Genomic DNA, 21,639 nt, shown 5'->3' with positions numbered 1-21,639 from the left:
GTTCTCAGTGGTAGGTATGGTGTTGTGTGTGTGTGAGAAATTGTTGCCAATTGGAGTAGTGCAGCGAGAGAAAGAGAGAGAGAGAGAGAGAAAGAGAGAGAGAGAGAGAGAGAGAAAGAGAGAGATGTCTGAGATTAGAAAAAGAGAGGGACAGAGGTTACATGGGTGTACATCTGTGGAAGTGAGCTGAGAGAGCGTGGGACTGTAGAGGGGTATTAGAGAGGAGATAGAATCAGTAGGAAGAGGGAGGAGTGGAGTAACAACAGTGGAAAGAGAGAGAGAGCGCGTGAAGGCAGACGAGAGAGGGAGAGAGAGACCAATGGCGAGAGAGAGTGAGGAAGAGAAGGAGAATCAAGGGAGTAGGAGAAGGTTATAGTGGAGGAAGGAAAGAAAGAGCGGCGGAAGGGATTGAGAAGGAGAGAGGAAGGGGAGTATGAATGGGGAGGAAGGTATAGAGAACACGAGGGAAAGGAGAGAAGGTGGGAGGAAAGAAGCAAAGTTGGGATAGAGGTAGTGAAAGAGAAGTGAGAAAGAGCAGGAGTGAGACTGGTGTGAGAAGGAAAGAGAGGGAGGAGCAGATAAATATCTGTGTCGATTACCAAGAACAATCTAGAAAAAGGGTTCCCTTAGAAAAACCTCTAAAGGAGAGGGATAGAGAAGGCCAAGGCCTGTAGGCACTCTCTTAAACCATATTGTACCTAGGCAGTAGGCATTACTATGCTTTCTGTTCCTACATCATGAAGTGGTGTGTAATTGGGGCACCCACCTGCACTCGGATGAAGGGAGCCCACAGGAAGGTGTAGCATAGCGCTGGGTAAAACGTAGACCACATCCACCAAAACCTCCCGAGAAGCCTAATTTTCTTTATAATAAATCCTCTTTTGTCTGTGGATTATTGAGGCCACCTGTGACAACAGGCTGTGAATATTTACTTTTTTTGTGCCATGCCCATTGACCAATTGATATTGGACGCCTGCCCAAGAATAGTCTAATGCGTACATCTCGCCAACATCACTCTTATGTCAAATATTGCAGAAAGACAATTTAGTCCTTCTGTGACTGTTTGTGCACTCATTTGTTCTTTGAGGAACGAGAATTGTAAGCATTGGGAATAGAGGGACATCGTAATCTAATAGGAAATGAAGCAATATTTATGCATTTGAGGGGCATCAGCCCAGGTTGATAGGCCTGAGTTGATGGGGGCATTATTGCTATTGTGACATTCCATGGATCGAGGGTAAATATTTCTCTTTCAAACTCGGGAAAGACAAAGGAGGTACCTTGGCAAGTTGGGACCGATTACTAATGTAAGCTAATATTTCCCTCCGCCACTGCAGTGTCTGCAATGGAATTTCCAATATTCCAATTCTCTAATTACTCATCAGCATCAGCTTTATTCAGTGTAAACCATATAAGCACAAATAAAAAAAATAACATAAATAATTACATCATTTGACTTCCAGTCTACTGTACAAATGAATGCATCAGTCTGCTGACAAAAGCACCACTATATATCAGATCCATGCATTAATAAACATAACCATCCAATTCAATAAATGTACTTATTAGACATTGCCTGGTTGGTAGATTATTTACATTGCTAGCATCAGCCAAGTTCTGTGAATACATTTGGATAACAGGTACACAACATTTGGGTCATGTGTGGATTTACAGTATGCTGAAACCTCCTCCAGAATCTCATACCTGATACTCTTAAGTGTGGGAGAAAATAGATGCTCCTCTGCACCTTATAGCTTTCGCAGAGGAACATAAAATGTTCAATAGATTTCCTTCCATTCCCACATGCCTTGCATATGAATTAGCAGCATTCCAACTTTTTGTAAATCTGGCCACCTTTAATATGCTCATCCTTAATTTTATGGATCCATGTACAAGGTTCTGGCATGTAAACACCAACAGCTTTAAACTAAACCCGGACAAAACTGAAATTATGATTGCACCCAACGATATGGCTAACAACCAGCACTTTCCATGGCCGACTGAGCTGGGAAAACCGCCAGAGTAATCCAAGGTGGTCAACACCCTTGTAAACCTAATGGTAAAAGAACTAACGCTAGAAACACAGTCCTTCACGCACACACTTGCCATCATCTCCCTGTGTTCTGTTGTACTTGATGGTCGTGCAGATTAATAGGACCTCCATCCCCAAGTACCACACTGATAGATTTAGGAACTACTATCAGTGCAATCTTTGAGGCCACAGGTGAGAGTGCCGAAGGCCGGAACCGGGAACGCCGGAAGGACCCCCTGACCGCTGTAAGGCAATAATGGTTAGGTCAGTTAACAGAAAACGAATGAAAATGCAGTAAGGCGAATCAACGTGTCTAAGCTTACCCAAGTCTGGTGGGCAGGACACTTTGAAGGGATAGGGGAGGAAGGATACCTGAGGCAGGCAGGAATATCACAGGCAGAGGCACGAAGTCCAATCGAAATTCCAAGGACACCGGGTGTTCCGTTCAACTTGACAACGGGGAAAAGTAAATGCAATCCAAAAAGAGTTCCGTGGTTGAGTAAGCCAAAGTTCCAAGCAAAGTGTCAGGGTTAAGCAGTTCAAACCAAAAAGAGTTCCGTGGTCGAGTAAGCCAAAGTTCCAAGCAAAGTGTCAGGGTTAAGCAGTTCAATCCAAAAAGAGTTCCGTGGTCGAGTAAGCCAAAGTTCCAAGTAAAGTGTCAGGGTGAAGCAGTTTCAATCCAAAAAGAGTTCCGTGGTCGAATAAGCCAAAGTTCCAAACGTGACAACTAAACGCTATGCAGCACTCAAGGAATGAAGCAGCTGTGAAGCGTTTGTTGATTGTTTCCTTCGTTCTTTTAACAGCATACAGGGATCACGTGATTCTGCTCCGGGAGCGTGGAGTCGAGTCAGGTGACCCTCGTAGTGAAGGAAGCAGCCGTCGATGTAGAAGCACGTGACTCGAGGCGCTTTGTTTTTCTCCTTATGTTAACACAACGCGGCACGCGACCTGCGTTGTTTCGTGCTCCTGTATACCAACGTTGTTTGGGATAGCAACGCCAAGGTAGGTGCCAGTAAAAGAATGGTCGCAGTCTGAACGAAGACTGGCGTGGGTTGTGGGATGTTCGAGTGTTACCCTGCGCTTGTGGTGTAGAAGCGGGAGGCTGGGAGTAAGATGTGGACCTGGGAGGAGAAACGGAAGACATGACACCCTGGTCATGTCAATAATAGACTATGCCAACAGCATCTACCTGGGAATGCCAGACTACCTGTTACAAAAACTACAACAGATACAGAACGCAGCAGCAAGGCTTCTCCTTAAACTCACCCGAATAGACCCCATCACACCGACACTAAGAACGCTGAATTGGCTACCAGTCAAAAAGCGAATCTTCTTCAACACACTATGCATAGCACAGAGAGCTATCCACGGCCATAGAGCAGAATTCATACAGGAAATATTCAGGATCTACAAACATTAAGATCCATCAATGACATCTGCCTTGAACCAAAACAATAGTCCAAACAAAAATGTGGAGGGTCAACATTCTCTTGCATATCAGTGAAACTCTCAAACTCTATCCCAAAGGAAATACGAACGACAGAGGATCACCTCATCTTCAAGAACACCCCTTAGAGACAATCCCCACCCACTACAAACAAAATAAATCAATGAGTACTAAACTACCATATAGTGATGCCTTGCAGCAGACAAACTTCCTGAGTAATCAGTATACTGAGTCTATATGTGCCTGAAGGTGAACAGTACTTTGGATCCGGATATATTAGAGGGTGTACAATGTCAAACCTGGATATAGCGGAGGTTGATCAATGCGGTGGGCTGGGCTTGGAAATAAACAAAGATAAACCTTTATAGGGAATTTAGATATAATCCTAGAGGGTAAAGGTAACAAAGTTGGGTGTAACCCATGGGTTGTGAATGCTTGGGCCTATTTGAATGCAAAGGTGACACAACTGTCTTCAAACCAACTAACTACCATCACACTATTCAGATTACTCATTGTAAACACAAAAACACATTTTGAGGTAGAAAATGGATTACACGTAGATGGATTTTGGAGTAGGAAATGAGATGAACTTAAATGGACTTTAGGGGTAGGAAATGTGTTGCACTTAGCTGTACTTGGAGGTAGTAAATATGTTTGCACTTTAATGCATTTTTGGGGTAGGGAATGTACTACACTTTGATTGATTTGTATTTGTATTTATTGATTTATAAAGCGCCTTACACCAAAGCGCTATGTTGGGATAGGAAATGTCTTACACTTGGATGGATTCTGGAATAGGAGATGTGTTGCACCTGGCTGTATTTTGGGGGTATTAAAAGTGTTGCACTTAACTAATAGTACTAAAAAAGCAATATTCTGCATACTCGCCCACAAATGCTAAACTAAATATAACTCTTACCTCTACTGCCGCACAAAACACACTTCACAACACCGAACATAAAACCCTGCCAGTCCTCCGCATCTTTTCCCTTGCACGCATGTGCCTACTTTCCTCTGAAAACAACTGCACCATGCTGGAAAGTGAATTTACTCTGATTCATTTTGGCCTCCTAATCTTGCCTGAGCTTCCAGGTACCTTTCAGGTACCTAGCACAGTGGCCACCGAAATATCGGGTGAAAAGGCTCCAGCTGGATTATATTCTTCCTAAGAAAACCTTCCCCTTGCAACATTTATTTAGCATCACGTGTTATCCTGATCTTCACTGCTCAGTTTGCAACAAAAATAAAATGCAGTAGAAATTAAGCCTGCAGCCTTTTAACATGGGCTGGCTGGGAGAATGCTTTTCCCAACTGTGGCCAATAAGAACATGGCTGAACTGTGCATTCCTATTTTACTCCTACCACCTCTACCTATCTATATTCAGTAGTAGAAATGTGTTCATCATCATGTGTTTTAAAAGACAATATAAAACCTCAAGGCAGCAATCATGCTCCACCACTACTAATAGGATGGAAAGCAGATCGGAAAGGCCCTTTTTGCACTTACCACATGAGTGGGCATTGGTGCGCTATAGAAATAGAAACAAACAGAAGGAGAGCATATAGATATAGCTTTTGCTGCACGTGTGCTATTTCCCGCTGCAGCCAAGCTCTTCTACCTGACCTATTATAGCTACTATATAGAACTTCTATGTTCTTACGTGTATATTTCTCCATGTAGCACCCTACTCCCTGTGTGGCAGCCTAGATGGAATATACTTGCTTTGTGACATCACCCTACATGTGACTCTTATGTCACTGCATCACTTACATAGCTGGCACGTGTACCCCCTCTTGTGGAAACTACATCTACATCTGTTCGGCTTCATAGCATGGTAGTGGTTAAGAAGGAGCTCATGTTTTTAAACAGCACCCTTCCTTCAAGTTCTTTTCTTACAATGTTGTGCCCAGCGGCAGTTTACTTTGCTTGGTTAGTTGGAGACACCAGCACCATATAAATGACCAATTCAAATCAATGTGAAGGCAGCACACCATTTTCCATTGTTCTAATGTAGCAATCAATCCCATTCAGGGGGGCATACATGGCCAGAAATGGCCAGCCAGCGCAAGCCAAGGTACCAGTTGCTTGCCCTGTATACCCACCCTGAGCGGGGTAATTACTATTTGCACCCTGGGGTTCATCCGGGGTGCGAATTGTTTATTTTTTTTATTTTTTTTTTACAAGAGATGGTCTCTCCGAATATTGCACAAGCCCAATCTCACATAAAAAAAAACACAAGATAGCTGCCGCCATAGGAAAGAGGATTTAGTCCCTTTTTTATTTCCATGGCGGGCGGGAGGATTGCCTGGACTGGAGTACAAAACTCTGGTCCAGCAGGTAAGTGGGGAGGGAGGAAGGGGGGTGCGAAACGTCTACGGGATTTCTTTGGTGGGAGAGGGGAGTGTGGGGGCATGAGGAGGCAGCAGGGAGAGGCTTCTCGTTGCCTCCCCACAATCAAGATGGCAACACCCGGGGAAGGGCCACAGGTAGCTGGCAAAAGTAGCAGAGAGAAAGTGTGTTCTCGGCCGCTTTTTCAGCTACCTGATTGTCTGAGCGCCCTTCACCGGGTACGAATTACGAATCATTGAGTGAACTCGGTATTCAGGGACGTGTGGTTCCATCAACACTGTTTTATTGAAAGTGCTCCGAGTTCTGCAAATAGAAACACCAGCTAGCTCTGCCTGCATGGTTAATGACTTGCACTTAGTTTTTTCTATTGCCACCCTGTAAAATATGCAGTGAATAGCATTAGATTTGTACAATTCTGATCGATCTTCTTTATCCCCTCTATCCCTTCAATACAAACAAATATAAAATATATGAGTCAGTATTTTTTAAGCCCACCCGTGTTCTGCTTCCCAAAAAGGTGCGCGTGGAGGGGCGTTTTCAGAATTGCCACCAAATCTTGTTCTGATCTTCGCCTTCGCCACATCATTCTTCCTAACCTTCTCTAATTGCCCTTTGCCGCTGTGCTCGCAAAACCCCCTACCTGCCTATCGGTGGGAATTGGTAGGTGCCAGAAAGTAATTGCTCCATCAGAGCTTTTCTCACCGGAGCAGGTTAGATCCACAACGTGATCTGCATTACGGTCTACATTGCCTCTCTCCTCCCTTGCCGGTGAGAGAACTCATTACGACATGGTTACCACCCATGAAACCTGAGATCAATAGTGTGATGTCGTAGCGCAAAATAGAAGTAGGAATTCATGAGGGGGACCATGGAATGAGAAGTCCATGCGCGCAACGGAGGCCCAAGACAGTGAAATGTCCATTTAATTGCCCCCTACAATTATTAAAGTATTTGTCCCAGCTGGGGACATTTGGAATCCAATTTGTTCAGAGTGGCTAGCCACTTTGCTCGGATTTGTATCCCTTCGACTATGTTATCACACCCCTTCCACTCAGACCATTAGTTACAGAGTTTATCGCGCTTTGTTTTATAGCACGTAACCACATGTTCAATGCCTGCACGATACAAGGCAAAGCAAGCATGGCTTCTCGAAGACTGCACAAAATGTCTGCGTGAATCATAAACTGAAACCAAGAAATTATGTTAGATCAAAGATGTTGCTTCTCTTTGTGCTAGCTATCCTCTTAAATGATGGCACTCACATAATAGAAATCCTCTGTGGGACAGGTCTTTACGACTCTACGTAGTTCTCTACCCAGGTTCTCGACTTCACCCAATGGTGCGTGCACAGGTAGAATGTAAGGAAATGTCAATATGTGCAGGATGCTACAGAGGCTCAACTCTGATCCCACCAGGTCTCATTCTGATTTCTGTGTGGTCAGCCAAGTGTGGGCCTTACTTTGCCTTGAATGGGTGGGTGGGACATTTATCGCGTTTGTGTTTTACGATTTTGACTGTACGCCCTAATGAAAATGGGAGGCCCTAAAAACGTGAAATTCTGCAAAGTCATAGGGGCATACATTCTTTGAATTTGGATGGATTTAGCAGCCAATGTGTATCAATGCATCTCCACAGAATAATGTATACCAAGCATGCACTAACACTGTCCTCCCTGGCCCCTGATCCCGGCATTTGGAAGTGGCAAAAACTAGACTTTGCAGGCCTTGAATGCATATGTTTGCCCCTAGCCCCCAGTAATGTAGGGCTATGCCCTCGAGCTTACAAGCCTATTGGTTTTCAGGATAAACACTGAACATGTGCCTTTCCTCTTTATATCCAATTGATGCACCGATATCTCATGAGAATGAATGCTAGAAATCCTGCAAACCTTAATTGTGTGTGAGTCTCGAGGTCTGGGATCGTGCTGCACTGTCCTAAAGCCTCATCACCGCCTCAAACCAAAGTGGGCCAATTCGAAGAACCTTCAGCGGGGTCTTTACATGTTCACACATCTCCATGGGCTAACACGGCATGGGCAATGCTCCTGGTAACATGGGACGCCCAATAATATTGACCTCCTGAAAGAACATGCAACATACCCATTTCAAGTGCTTTCAGTAGCACTCTTCTCTTTATGTTCCAAATTGATGATCCTGTTAGCAATAGTATGTGAAGACAAAATTGGGTGCAAAGAAGGCCTACATGACTATAAAGACTGGATGGGGTTTATCTGTACTCCTGCCCTCTATATGGCAGAGTAGAAGCAGCACAGCGCACCCCTGCCAAGGTTCTCTATTGTGGTAGCAATGGACAAGCAACCAAGGCTTAAGCTCTCAGGAGGTGATGCAGGCTGGTTCTTAAGTACAGTGTAGTCCCAAAGCCCCCACATAGGAATGTCCACACACTATGTTATGTGCTAACACAGTTCTTTATAAAGATAAAGTTCAATTAATAACACAGTTTGTACTCTGGCAATTCTAATATGACAAATATATACAAAGCCTATGTGGTATCACACTTAGCTATTGATTCCTTAACAATGCATCAACTTCTGACAGTTATAATGGCATACAAATGATGCAGCAAGGTGTAACAGCATAGATCATAGGGAGTAGGGCAAATTGGATTAAACAATGGCAGAATGGTTCTTAAGCTACTAAGACACAGTTCTGAGTGAGGATCCCCCCACCTTGACAACCTTTAATAAAGTGTATTAACAAGCACAATTCATTAATGTTTAATTAATCTTGTTTCCTGGTTAAAATGTTAAACCACCCCAATGTACCTGAGATAGAATAGTTTCTTCGATGGTTCATCAATGATCCTTCGAGGTTTAAAGCAGGAGCAATAGGGCGTTGAGATTCCTCGAAGAAAGATGAACAATTGCGTTGAGACTGCATCTTCAACCTTTCGCGTTGCTCTTCGACGATCGATCATGGAAATGCTGTGAAGATGAGGCATACGGTCCACCTTGATGGAAAGAGTTTTGTGCTCCAAAGAAGACTCTGTAATTAACCTAGACCCAGCAGATGGCGTTGAGATAGCTTCGGCGATCGGGACTCGACCACGGACTGATCTTCAGATCTTCACATCGCCAGTGTCCTCGGGACGTCTTTGGTGGGTTCTGGTGGAAGGAAACCCACCAGCGGACTTTCCTTGGTCGTCGACGACCTTGACTTTCTCAGGTGGGACAAAGCGGTCGACAGTGATGGCAAAAGAGCCCTTCATTCAAATGTTCTTAGGCAAAGGTGGAGCGTTGCAGCTCCGGTCATCGAGCAGCACGGCGTTAAGATGTCCCCGCTTATGGGCAACCCGACACGACTGGCTTCCAGCGGTTATGGAAATCCTCTAAACCGCTGTCGACGGCAATGGACTTTGATGGCCTCGATTCCCTGGTGCTTTACTTCAAGATTCTCAGTGAACCCCTTCTCCAGTCGACAGCTTTTCTGGAGTGGCTTTCAGGGTACCTCAATGAAGATCAGCTTCTGCACGATGTTCCCTCATAGCTCGGGGAGAGGTCTCTTAGCCAGGTCCTCCCTCGGAGCAGTCAACAGACCCGACTACTTTTAGATTTGGTCAAAGGAAAGCAGCACCAATTCCTCTTCCAGCTGGGCTTCAAGCATAAGCAGTTCAAGTTTCAACTTCAGTGTCTGAACCAATTGGGAAGTGAGAGGTCCCCAGATATATGCATCTGTCTCTCATTCACTCTGCTGAGCCAAGCTCAGTCAGCCAATCAGACAGAAGGGCATTGATACAGGCAGGCAGCCAATCAAGCTCAAAGGCATTCAGGCTATTCACTTCCTCCCAGACACCCATAACAAAGAATGTGGATTGGGGCACACACCCAGCCTTTCAGCACATCACACTGCATTCATGTCAGTTTCAGGCAGGGCTGTCTCATTCTGTGTCACACACACAGAAACCCGACACCCATAACATAGAATGCATATTGGTCACACACTCTATCCACACAGGTTCCACCCCAAGGGTGTACCCACAACATACAGTCACTGGGAAGGCTCCAGCCAGTCTGGCTGGAATTCCCCACAAAACCATATATGGTTCTTCCACCCAACAGCCTGTCAGGGGAAGGGACAGAGTCGGGGCTTCCTAGGACTTTGGGAAAACAAGGTAACAGGCAATAGAATCCAAGAGGCCACAGGGGCCATCTTGCCTTCTATCAGGAATTCACTGATTTCTATGGCAGGGTCTGGGTATCCCAAAATGGAGGATACCCAGAGCACCTGCCAAATTCAGCATGGAGCAGCCACCAGTCCATACCCTGCTCTGTGGGCCATATATGGGTGCCCAAAAACATACGCTAGGGGTACAGGCTTGTAACCTCACCCATGGGTGCCATAAGGGTATCCCAAGGGTCTCTGGTCCCCATAACGAGAAAATTAAAAGCAAGAGCTGCACTGCCAGAAGTCCCAACTGGACTCCTGTCCAGAAACCATCACAACACACATAAGGGAGTACAGGACAAGGACATGGATGCCCTGTTCCTCCAATGCATTTGCAACATCACAATGACCATTTTATTTCTCCCTAAACAGATTATATAATTCCCAGTGAACATATAATGTGATGTAAGAAGTCTTCTGACTTTCTGTCATCTTTGATGGCATTGCTGTGCTTGGCTCTGTATGAGGAAAGGGGAGTGGGGTTCATAAGTGGGACAATGGGAAAAGCAAATGCAAAACCTGTGGTGTTGGTGGCAGTAGGTAGGAAGTACCCAGTTCCTGAGACCCAATCTGCTTTCTACGGATTTGGCAGAGAAAAAGTGGTTAGTATGTTTCGAAGGAGTAGAGCTCAAGATGTAATGGACTACAGTGCTTTGGTTAGCCATAGTTGTGTGAGAGTGTGACTGGGCTAAAGATGAGAGCTTAGTCGTGGCTCAGTTAGTGTAGATGTGCAAGCGCTAGGCCTAGGGTGGCTCTCTCAGGGCGTGCGGGTGTAGTATATGGTGAAAGGAGATCTCAGAGGGGAGTCGGTTAGTCGGGGGAAGGCGGGAGTAGGCCTTGCCAGGCAAAACAACCCGCAGCCCTTCATTTCTACCCCTGACCATTTAAAGATGGGTTCCATTTCTCTACCTCCCAACAACACCTCTGTCTTTCTTTCTCTCTCTCTCGCTCACTCTCTGTCTCTGTCTTAAAGATATACATTGTATCCCATGAGGAGCAAAACAATCATCTGTGTGTTGACAGATGAGGGAAAGGCTCTGTGGGGAAATCCTTACATTACCATAACCTGCTAATGCTCATGGGAGGTGGAAGAGGTCGAGAATAATAAGCGGACACAGTGGCATCTTCAGTTTTGGTGATACACTTTTATTTATCACAAAAGAAAAGAGGTTGGAGGAATCCTATATACCCCTAATCTTAAGAGGGGTTTCCCTGCCTCAACACAAGTAAGGAGCATCTTTGTCAGGATGTTAAACAAATAAAGCGTCCTCGGTCCTTTGTCCAAAAACCCTAAATGGACCCTTACATGCTAAACTAAAAAGAATAAAGTAATGGGAATTTCAGTTTAGTTCCAAAAAGAATATGAATAAAGTTACACTAGGAAAGGGGTCTTCCCTTCCCCTAGATTTCTTCCAGTGGTTAAGATTTTATCACAGTTCCAAATTGTTCAAGGAGAGTGGAGGGAGTCTTCCCTCAAGCTTCCTCCAAAAGTCTTTTGAGTTTACAAACTCAGTTCTCTTGAATCGCAACACAGTTCAAAACATAGTTCTCCTGAATCCTTGAAGGGGCACAAGTCTTCCCTTTTCTGTTGCACACATTCACATATAGTGGTTTTGACCCCTGAGCTTTCTCAATCCTTCTTCTTCTCCCTGGTATACTCTCCTGCCAGGGAATTGTACTTTGTTCTTGAAAATGGGGTATATCCCTTCCCTTGTTATCAATGTATCTTCTTTGCCCTGGTTTTCTAACCTGCCAGGGTGTTGTCACGTTCCTTTTTGCGTGTGAGTCCCAGATTAACTATTTGCCTGCTTCACTAACCTGCCAGGGCTTCTCCACTCTTTGTACACTATCTCTTTTATCCAGTTTACAACACTTTTCCAGTATTGGATCAGCAACCCTTTCTTGTTAATTTCAATCCCTTTCTTTAGGCTTTTGCTCTCAATAACATTTGTGTCTGCAATGATTCCACTGCCTTTGCTTATGTTTTTTCTTTAAGGAATGTTGCTTTCCTCAACAATGTTCACATTGGTAATAATTACACTGCCTTTACTTAGGCTCTTACTGTCAACATTTTCGTATTGGTATTGATTGCATTGCCTTCACTTAGGCTCTTTTTCTTGACAATGTTTGTATCTGTAATATTTGGCCTCTCTCGCATAGTATGTTGTGTACAGCATTCACCCAGAGGCGCCCCAGTAACCCGTTCACTCTCCCTGGGCTTACCGGCTGTGCTTGCCATCTTCAGCATTCCTCGTGTTTCACCGGCGTCTACACTCCCGGCCAACTGACTGCCAATGCGCCTTGTGAGTTGTTCGCCTCCGGCTATGCTCTGTGTTCGGCAGCTCCAGCTGCCCATAACAGAAAAGCTGTGATCTTATCCTGACCTGTTTACTCTGCACACCATGTCTGTTGTAGTCTGCACTGCGGTCGGCTCCTATCTGGCCTCCTTCACAGTGTCGGCACAAGTAGGGCGCATCGCCAGTCTATGGCTCTCTCGTTCCTCCAACCTTGGTTCACTTGTGTCCTTTTTAAATGTCCTGGTCTTTCTCTGCAGTTTCCAATGACTAGACCGCTCTGTTGACTTCTTGTGTCTAGTCATCCTCATTTCTCTCTACCTCTTCTTTGTCTCAGTACAAAAAAGGGGGAGGCAGAGGTAAATTAGGTTCTGGGTTATAAAAACCTGGGAAGTCAGTATCTATGTTTCAAAGGCTCATGGTTGTCACTGAAACGGTTGACTGAAGGGTTTTCTTGACTCAGTCTTTTTCTGCTTCCCTGGAGCTTGTCCTCTCTCACATTGTCCTCCCACATATAGCCACCCTCAGGGTCAGAGTTGGGTATCTTCTGCTTTTCCCTGGGCACGTAAGAAAGGCTTCCTTCCAGGGAATCAGTGACTAGTTTTCTCATATTCCTCACAGAGGCAGGAACTTATGTATCTGTGGAAGGGCTTCTTAAAATTTGAGGACCACAGTCACAGATTTCACCTTCCTTTAGAATGTTGGTTAAAAGGCTTTAGGGATGCCTCAAACATTACTCTAACATGTGCAGGTGCTTGAGGGCAAAGCATTTCTACGCAAGGGGATTGTCAGGCGTAAGTCAGGGGATTGGTCGGGGCAAGTAACAGAATCCCTGTTCATTTCACCCAGAGGTCTGTCCTGCTGTATCCCAAGAGAACAAAACTCTTCCCACATAGTTCAGCATTACGACCTCCCCCACTACAACAGGCACAACTCACCAATTTACGATCAGACAGCAGCCCTTCAGTATCAGAGTGATGTGTAAAAACCTGCAGGGGATTCTTCACAATGAGACAAGGTGCAGAAACGATGCAAGGTGGAGTGTGGATTCCTTCAACAATATTGCGCAGCACCTTGCTCTAAAAAGAAGGTCACAGAAGGAGAGTCGGATGCAGGATGTTTAAAAGCAGAGTCTTGGCAGTGGCAGACAGAGGTGTGTTGGGTGGGGGGGGATACGATGGACTTCCCAATAAGGCTGCAATCTTGAGGTTGCATGACAGATGTGTTGTGTTGTTTGTGTCCCGGTTAAGCACAACGTGTTTTTATAAAGGGCTAGTACAATAGTGAGGTCTCAATCAGTGTAGAAGAAATGCATCTTCATGTAAAGCTCCCTGAATTATTGCAGCCATTAAGCAAAGAATTCATACAAATCCATCCACTTTTGGCTGGTTTATGTTTCCAGTGTGCGTGAGCTTGTATAAAAGACAATTGTAAAAAGTGTAACTACAGCCAAGGCGTATAGATCCAGAATTCTGGTAACCCCATGTCATTTTGAGGAGCACCACCAGCAGGTATCCCGAGAAAAACGTCAGCAGTATGCTACCGCAACCTCAGAGGCCAAGTGTTCTCTGTGTTGGAAAGGTCCCACCCTCATGTCTGTTTTAGTTAATCAGCTTATCATGTGGGTACCTTGGAATAAATGCCCATTTTGTTATACACAGTCGTCCTTTCAATATATTGGCCTGGCATGGGTGAAATGCAAGTGGGCATTTTAATACATACAGCCACAATCCATGTGAGGGGGGTAGGGGGAGTGAGTCACCAGGTACTGCAGGGCCGCACTGTAACAAATAAAAGGCTAGGACTCCAAAATAAGTGCTCTACAACTACGAATTGCTGTTGATGACATTTTCAAGCTTTTTCAATACTGCCAGAAGTTGACCTTTTGTGCAAATCTACCAGCTGCACACATTGCACCGACGTTATCAGATCTGCCAATACTGGCCTTCACTAGCCGGTCTGGAAATTCCGTATATGCCAGTGGTAGCCCTGGGACGGGAACTTGTTTAATTCACACCCTGCTCTCTTTTTCTAAGCTATCCTTCCACGACTCATCCTCTGCTCCATTCCCCTTCTGTGTCCATGAACAGCAGGCAGTTGGTGTTCCGCGCCAACTCATAGCATCATTTTGCACTGCATTCCTACACAGGGTCATTTGCCCTGCACCTCTTCACAGTCCCCATCCACTCTGCTCTTAAAGGGCCCGCCAGATCACACACATGTGGGTTCCACACGCCCCTGCTGTCCTCAGCCGTGACACAATCCACTCTTTGCCTTTTATGGGCTATCTTTCACTATCCAGCCCTTCTTCCTATCCAAGCAGCCCCTCTCCCATTCACTGTCCCACACAGCCTGATCCTAAAACTGCCCCGACTTTACCCATGCCCCTTGTCTTTCCACCTTCCTTGCCCCATACCGCCCGGTTCCATATCACAGTCACAGGTCCATATAGGCCTGCACACAACAAACCCAGTCAACCCTCTTCAAAGTCATAGAAGATAGGCAAGTGCCAAGGTGGTAATTTAACCCATTAGAAGTGTAACTGGACATGCTGCAAAAGCTTATGTAGAACATAATGCGTGAATATAACAAGGCACCCACAACCCCACCCCAAAGCCCAGATGTTTCATTAAATGAAAGTGCGAGTACTCGAGTCTCTGCCTTTAGGTAATAGTGCATCGGGGATTAGAACCTTGACACCTTGCAGTTCTTTGATGTTTTCTACAGCATGCACTTCTCCTGGGGGAGGTGGGGCTGAATAGGAAATAAGCCGCCAGTGAAAGAACTGGTCAGGCCATGAGATGGTGCATCCAGCTCATGCTTTCTTTATTGGTGCAGTGCAATTTAGGGGGGGGGCAGCAGAAATCAAATATCCTGAGCTAGTATGCATGCCACTTAACAATGACTAAATATACCAATACAGTCTCACACACTTCTTCCATGCCATTTGACCAAGTGGATAGCTCCCATGTCAGGTGCATACCATCACTTTGTATATTTGAATCCAGGCATGGCTGGCTTGGCCCTTCATCCTTCCGAGGCTCATAAATGGAGTTCTCATAAATAAGGCAATATTAACAGCTAATCTTAAAGTGTGTGGAATCTGGAGGGATCCAGCAGTGCTGTATAAAAACAGGATATTTTTATTATTAACTTGTATTCAACTACCCCTTGTGACTACATTCATGTACATTTAGGAGTAATCCGGTGGCAGATTATAGAAAGAGTACCCTTTGCCTAAACTTGCACATTGACCCATTCCATGTGTGCAGGATATCTGTGGCCCAGACTCCTCTTATCCTCTAAACGTCACTGAGCTAGCTCACAGCATGGCGCATTGGTGAGCAGTCGTTAAACATTTGCCTGAGACCGAGCACAATGAAATGAAGTTGGCTTGCTGCACATTACCTAGTAATGATGGTGTAATGGCTATGCTTCTCCCCATTACCCTCCCATTTCTAAGTTGTGACTTCTAAATGGAATGCAAACTTGGGCTACCTTCATTGAAGACTACCATGAAATCCCTCCAGCACTGATGTGGCTGGCACCATGGATGAACAGGGAAGCAAGCCTGTCCAAACACATACTCGCCGATGTTCTTGCCCATGCCGGTGCACTTAAAATTAGTTGGCCTATGCATGCAAAAGCTGCACTTATTGCCATATACGCTGGCATTGGGTTGAACCCACACCTGATAGATGGTCAGCTCAAGGAAAAAGGCTAAGGTCCTGTGCAATACTGTAGGAGGTTTATCATGACAGTTGAGTTATATCCTAATCTGTATGTGTTTTATGATTGTTTTTCTATGGAATAAACACATTCTTAATTCAAATACAATTTTCTTTGTAATTTACAACAGGTACACTGTTTAATATAAATCACGGTTCAGGTAACTTACTAAGTCAGACTTAACCAGCCAAAGATTTTCAGTCTTCCCTTCTGAGAGAAAGGCATATCATGGCAAGCAATTCCGCATAGATTCTTTCACTTCCTTAAGCTTTCTTGATATCCAGTTAGAAAGAGGATTCATTAGGCCTTATAGACTATATTCTATAAAAAACATGCCAGAATAATATGGTCCAAAATCTTCCTGGGGCAACCCGGATCAACTCGAGAACTGTTATGGCCAAAGTTCTCTTAGGAAATTATTTCTGCCACAAGTTCTAGATCCCAAAGTGAATAAAATCCAAACATATGACTAACTTCTGCAGATTCCTCATCATGTTTCTGCCTCTGATATTTTGTGTGTGTGTGTGCGCGCGCACGCAAACGTGCGTCAATCATAAATCCAGTGTCAAGATCTCAAAGGCCTCTACACACTGGATCTCCATGGGTGAAAATACTTTGTTTAACGAAGACGTACAACCACATGTAATAGTTGCAACATGTGTTGCCGCTGGAATAAAAGGGAGCTTTTTATTTCTCAACTGGTGATGAGGTTAGGTCAGAAGACAGTTTGATTTCCTGGGCGAGTGACATCAAGGAGCCAAGTGATTCTGTAATAGAAGTGGCTTGTAAAACAGACAACTGTACAGGCGTTCCTGTATCATGGCTCTGGGTTCATTGTGTTTTACCTGTACTTATTAAGAAATGTGGTTTTCATGCTGTGTGTCAGTGCCTCATTTGGGAGCTGCTTATGCTGCTAGGTTGCATGTCTTCTGGATATGAAACAGCATCAAAGTGATGGAAGACTACATCTTATGAGCCGGGACTGACTTACTATGGATTTCCTGGCCTGCAGCTTGTGACTGACCCTCTCCTCTTTATGTTTACAGCACACGGATGCAATCCATGACCTCCTTCTGGATGTCATTACGTGGGTCGGGATCCTGCTCTCGCTCGTGTGCCTCCTCATATGCATATTCACCTTCTGCTTCTTCCGCGGACTCCAGAGCGACCGCAACACAATCCACAAAAACCTCTGCATCAGTCTGTTTGTAGCAGAGCTGCTGTTCCTCATCGGCATCAACCGGACTGACCAGCCAGTAAGACCTTTACAGGCGTTAGAATGTTTTTCCTCATAAAACCCGTCTGGAATGAACACACAAATTGCGAATCCTTTCGGCCGCCCCCAGTTTGTGCTCTACTTTGTTGTTGGGCACACTGTCAGGAGAATGTGTACAGAAATGATAATGTCTAGAACATACATACAAACACCCAGCACCACAATCACTTCCACCACCCTAGTAGGCACACTGTACGGTAAAGGACATGTAGAGTGTACTGCTTATGAGATTGCTCGTGTACACAACATATATTGTTATATTATCACCCACTTGTAATGTCAGGGTAGAGCACGTTGCTGCTGTTCTAACTAACACTGTGCGCTGTGTCCACCCACCTCGCAGACTTTGCAATTTTATTTTCCCTGATAAAATATTTAATTCTGTTCTATATACACCACACCACACAGACGGCTTGTTTTGAAATTGTAATATGGCACAATATGAACCCCAGAACATTAGATAGTTTCAAACTTTGACATAGAAATTTGAATGATCGACAAACTGGTGAGAGTCAAGAGGGGAAAATAAAGCAAGGGACAGTTCACGATTGCCATTTTTTAATCCAGTCTAGAAACTCATTGGCATTGTGTTATCCTAGCAGAGAATCGACCCTGCACAGTTAAGAAAATGTGCCCAGAGATCTACTGGGTTCCTCTGGCAGACCAAGTTTTACATTCAATTGCACGCTTTTGCACCCGCCACTTTAGCATTAGAATTGAGATGCTGGACGAGCATGCAGGTGCATGACCCATATTTGAATCCCAGCACCACACTTGCTGATAACCATTTCTAACAAATGAATTTAGATTTCCTCTACTGCCCTTGTTTGCCAGTAAAGCAACTTTTGTTTGTTCTTCCAGATTGCCTGCGCAGTATTTGCCGCGTTGCTGCATTTCTTCTTCTTGGCGGCCTTCACCTGGATGTTCCTGGAGGGCGTGCAGCTGTACATCATGCTTGTGGAGGTCTTCGAGAGCGAGCACTCGCGCAGGAAATATTTCTACCTGGTTGGCTACGGGATGCCTGCACTCATCGTCTCTGTGTCAGCAGCGGTAGATTATAGAAGTTACGGGACGGATAAAGTGTGAGTATGCAGCTTTCTAATTTAAATCATAAATTATAGCCCTGCATGACGTGAAGGTACTAATGGTAGTCGGAGTTAAATGGTGAATTCCTGATTTTACAGACCACATGAATCCCAGGCTGGCTTCTTTTTAGGCTACTTGGAAAGGCACTTGATGGTTTTGTTCTTTGTTTTCTTTAACCGTTCACCGTTCTCCTTCCCCTATCCTCGCTTTACTGCCACCGACCTTGTGATTGATAATGAACATGCAGGGTTGAACCAAATAAAGGTTTTGATGTGTCTATTGGCATGCCCATACTGTTTCCCCGTGCTCCCAATAACCTGCAATGCATTATTTCTGTGAAATGTGGTTGGCCAAGAGAAGGAGACGGACCAAATGGTGGCATTTCAAATGTGTTTCTTTATTCAAATGATAAGGAAAATGCCTTTCTATCCCTATTCTACAGGTTTTCCCTACCAAACCCAAAACTGACTAGGGTGCTCAACATCCATAATGTAGTCCAAAGAAAGAGTTTGTCCCGCGTCCGAAACTAGTCTATCTTGACCCTACCACTAAGCAAAACAACAAAAGAAGTCCAGGACAATGACTCCCTTTTCCTGGACGGGCTTTGTGAGCTTCAATAGCTTCATTTCAAATAGTTTGTGGTAATTTCCTGACCATTTTTCTTCAATTCTTCCAGGGGACTCTTCCACCTCCAGGGTGTCCCCTTTTTCTTATGAACGCGTTTTCCTTGGTTTCGCAACTTGGGGCTATTGCCCTTATCCTCAAATGTAACTTGCAGTGTCTCTATATCACTTTCTCTATATCACTTTCTCTACTGGGATTGTGTTATCTGTTTTCTTCACTTGTCTTGGTACTAGGATGAGTATGTTTAACCCAGTAGTTATCTTTTCTCTTCTTAGTACCGGGACAAGAATATTTGGCCCAGTAGCTGTCTGAACTCTTATTAGTACTGGGATGAGTATGATTAGTCCAGTAATTATCAGCACTCTTCTTAGTACTGTGACATATATGATTGGCACAGTTATTCTCTGAATACTTCTCAGTACTGGGACAACTATGATTGGCCCAGTGTTTGAGTACTAGGTCAAGTATTCTTGGCCCTATGTCCATTTTCGCTCTTTCTAATTCTGAGACATGTATGATTAGCCCAGTCATTATCTGCACTCTTCTAAGTACTGGGACATGCATCGTTGGGCCAGTGTTTATCTTCACCGATCTTAGTACTGACATCAGTATGATTAACACAGTGGTTATCTTCACTCTTCTGACATGAGTAGGATTACTACGCTTGTTAGGTTTGTCTTCGTAACTGTGACCTGTCCAATTAGTTCAATTATAGTGTTTGCCCTTCTCCCCGGGTTGTCCGCTCTTCCTGTTACCTCCTTTTGAATGGAGCCGCGTCAACGGGTCAGAGTTCACTCCTTCTGCCTCGTGTGTGCTTTCACGATTCCGCAGAGCAAATACTTCTGCAGTGGTGTTGGCATAGTTCAAGCACCAGACGGTCCACCTCTACTGGGTCATGCCTCCACTTCTTCTGACCTCGAGCATGCATGGTACGGCTTCCTGCCCTCTCCGTGCTTTCTTCTCTTGCCGGTTGGCCGAATCCTCTCGACTGAGGATTCCCCATGTTTCAGCAACTTCTTCTTCCTTGCATGTTTGAATCTCCCTGGCTTCAGGTTCTCAGATGTTAGTCCTTCTCCCCCGTTAACTTGCAGTAGCTGGATGCTCCCGAGCGCAGGACCATAGTCCTTTATTTCTTTTTGCAAAGCACACTTCATTACTCACTCCTTCTTCTTGTCAGTATGGTTAGCTTCCAACCATTTTGCAGTCTTTATGCTTTCTTTACATTTCGATTTCACAGTATTTTTGGCTTCAAGGTGTGTGTTGTGATAAACATTACAATAGCAAACAGTGGTTTGTTCACACTGATTTGTCTGAGGCCCTGATGGTATTAGAGACCCACAAACAGCTGCTCTGTTCTTGCTCATAATCCCAAATTCTCTGTCAATTTGCCTCCTTTTGGTATGGTATTGTGTTGATGTAATTTCGGCCAGTGTTATTGTTGCTATGATTGTTCTCTTCAGCTCCCGATGGTCTTCCTACTGCCACAAAGCAAGGCTGGATAGTCTGGGAGGGGTGCTGCCACGGCATCATTCAGAGGCATTGCAACCCAATGTTTCCCGCTGGTTACACCCGGTGCAGACCAGCATCATGAAGACCATCACTGCTTCTTCTCACTGCGTATCCTCCTCGCGCTGTGAGCAGGGGTTATCCTCAGCTCCCCCTCTCGTCTGGGGAAGCACTTGATCCCTCTGGCCTCCACTTTGAAAGGGACCAGATTCCAGACATGTCCAGTTCGGCCTACTCTCTTGGTTTTCCCTGTGAATTGGTTTAAGGATCTGCCATCCCACGCGGCTCCCATGTAACACCTTCTCCTTTGCTCTCCAGCATCAGCTGCAAATCTTGGCCGAGGCCATAAGCTTTGTCTGACTGCTCTGCCCAATAGAACCACCCTACTCCCTGCTGGCCTTGCCACCACTTTACTAGAGTAGAAGTCTCTCTGTTCTGTCAGGCTCCATTTTGCAGATCATGTTATGCACAGTTCAGAAATATTTGCAGCCGATAACAATGCAAGTGAAAGCAGTGAGGTGGCAGCCCTGTGCTGGGAGGGAGATCACAAATGAGCCATTCTTGAACACTGATTGCTTTCGCCGAGTTATTACCGTGTCCATTTACCAGAATCTGCACAGAGAAGAAAAACTATATCAGAATGCATTGTTTTTCATGAATAGACCAGCAGAGCATAGTTGTGGCATTAGAGCATTAGATTGGTACTTCGGTGTGTAGATTGGTTCTAAACCTTCATTTCTTTTCTGACGTTTTCTCGGATGAGAATTTCTGTCCTGGCCGCAGGAGGGGAACCTCGAAGAACATGCAACAAATCATGGGACAGGAGACTCCGATTAATGAAGGCATTTCACGAATGTTTCATCTGACACTGCGCGTGGCTGCGGTTAGGCCAGCCATGCATCACAGTGCAATCTAGTCATGCAAATATATGAAACGCGGTTCTTTATATGTAATTAGTGTCTTTCGTTTAAATTATTACGTATTCTAGTCACTTTTATGCATGGGTGTAATTTTAGGGGGGGGACAAGGGTGTTTGTCCCCCCCCAACTTTCATGGCACACCATTTTGGTCCTATTCATTTGGCTGGGGCACCTTTTCTTCAGATGTCATG

General features: G+C 44.9%; 1 protein-coding gene across 11 annotated transcripts in view; it reads left to right on the top strand.

Moving 5' to 3' along the window:
• ADGRL3 (adhesion G protein-coupled receptor L3) overlaps positions 1-21,639 on the top strand; it is a 1,472,013-nt gene that overhangs the window by 1,317,132 nt on the left and 133,242 nt on the right. For all 11 annotated transcript variants that reach the window (XM_069626103.1, XM_069626104.1, XM_069626102.1 and 8 more), the window contains 2 exons: positions 17,083-17,292; positions 18,174-18,394. In XM_069626103.1, coding sequence (XP_069482204.1) covers positions 17,083-17,292; positions 18,174-18,394 — 431 coding nt within the window. The remainder of the gene's footprint in view (positions 1-17,082; positions 17,293-18,173; positions 18,395-21,639) is intronic.

This window comes from Ambystoma mexicanum, chromosome 6p, assembly GCF_040938575.1.
Source record: "Ambystoma mexicanum isolate Mex_15411 chromosome 6p, UKY_AmexF1_1, whole genome shotgun sequence".
NCBI classification, from domain to species: Eukaryota; Metazoa; Chordata; class Amphibia; order Caudata; family Ambystomatidae; genus Ambystoma; species Ambystoma mexicanum.
This window is presented reverse-complemented; position numbering and strand designations above follow the sequence as displayed.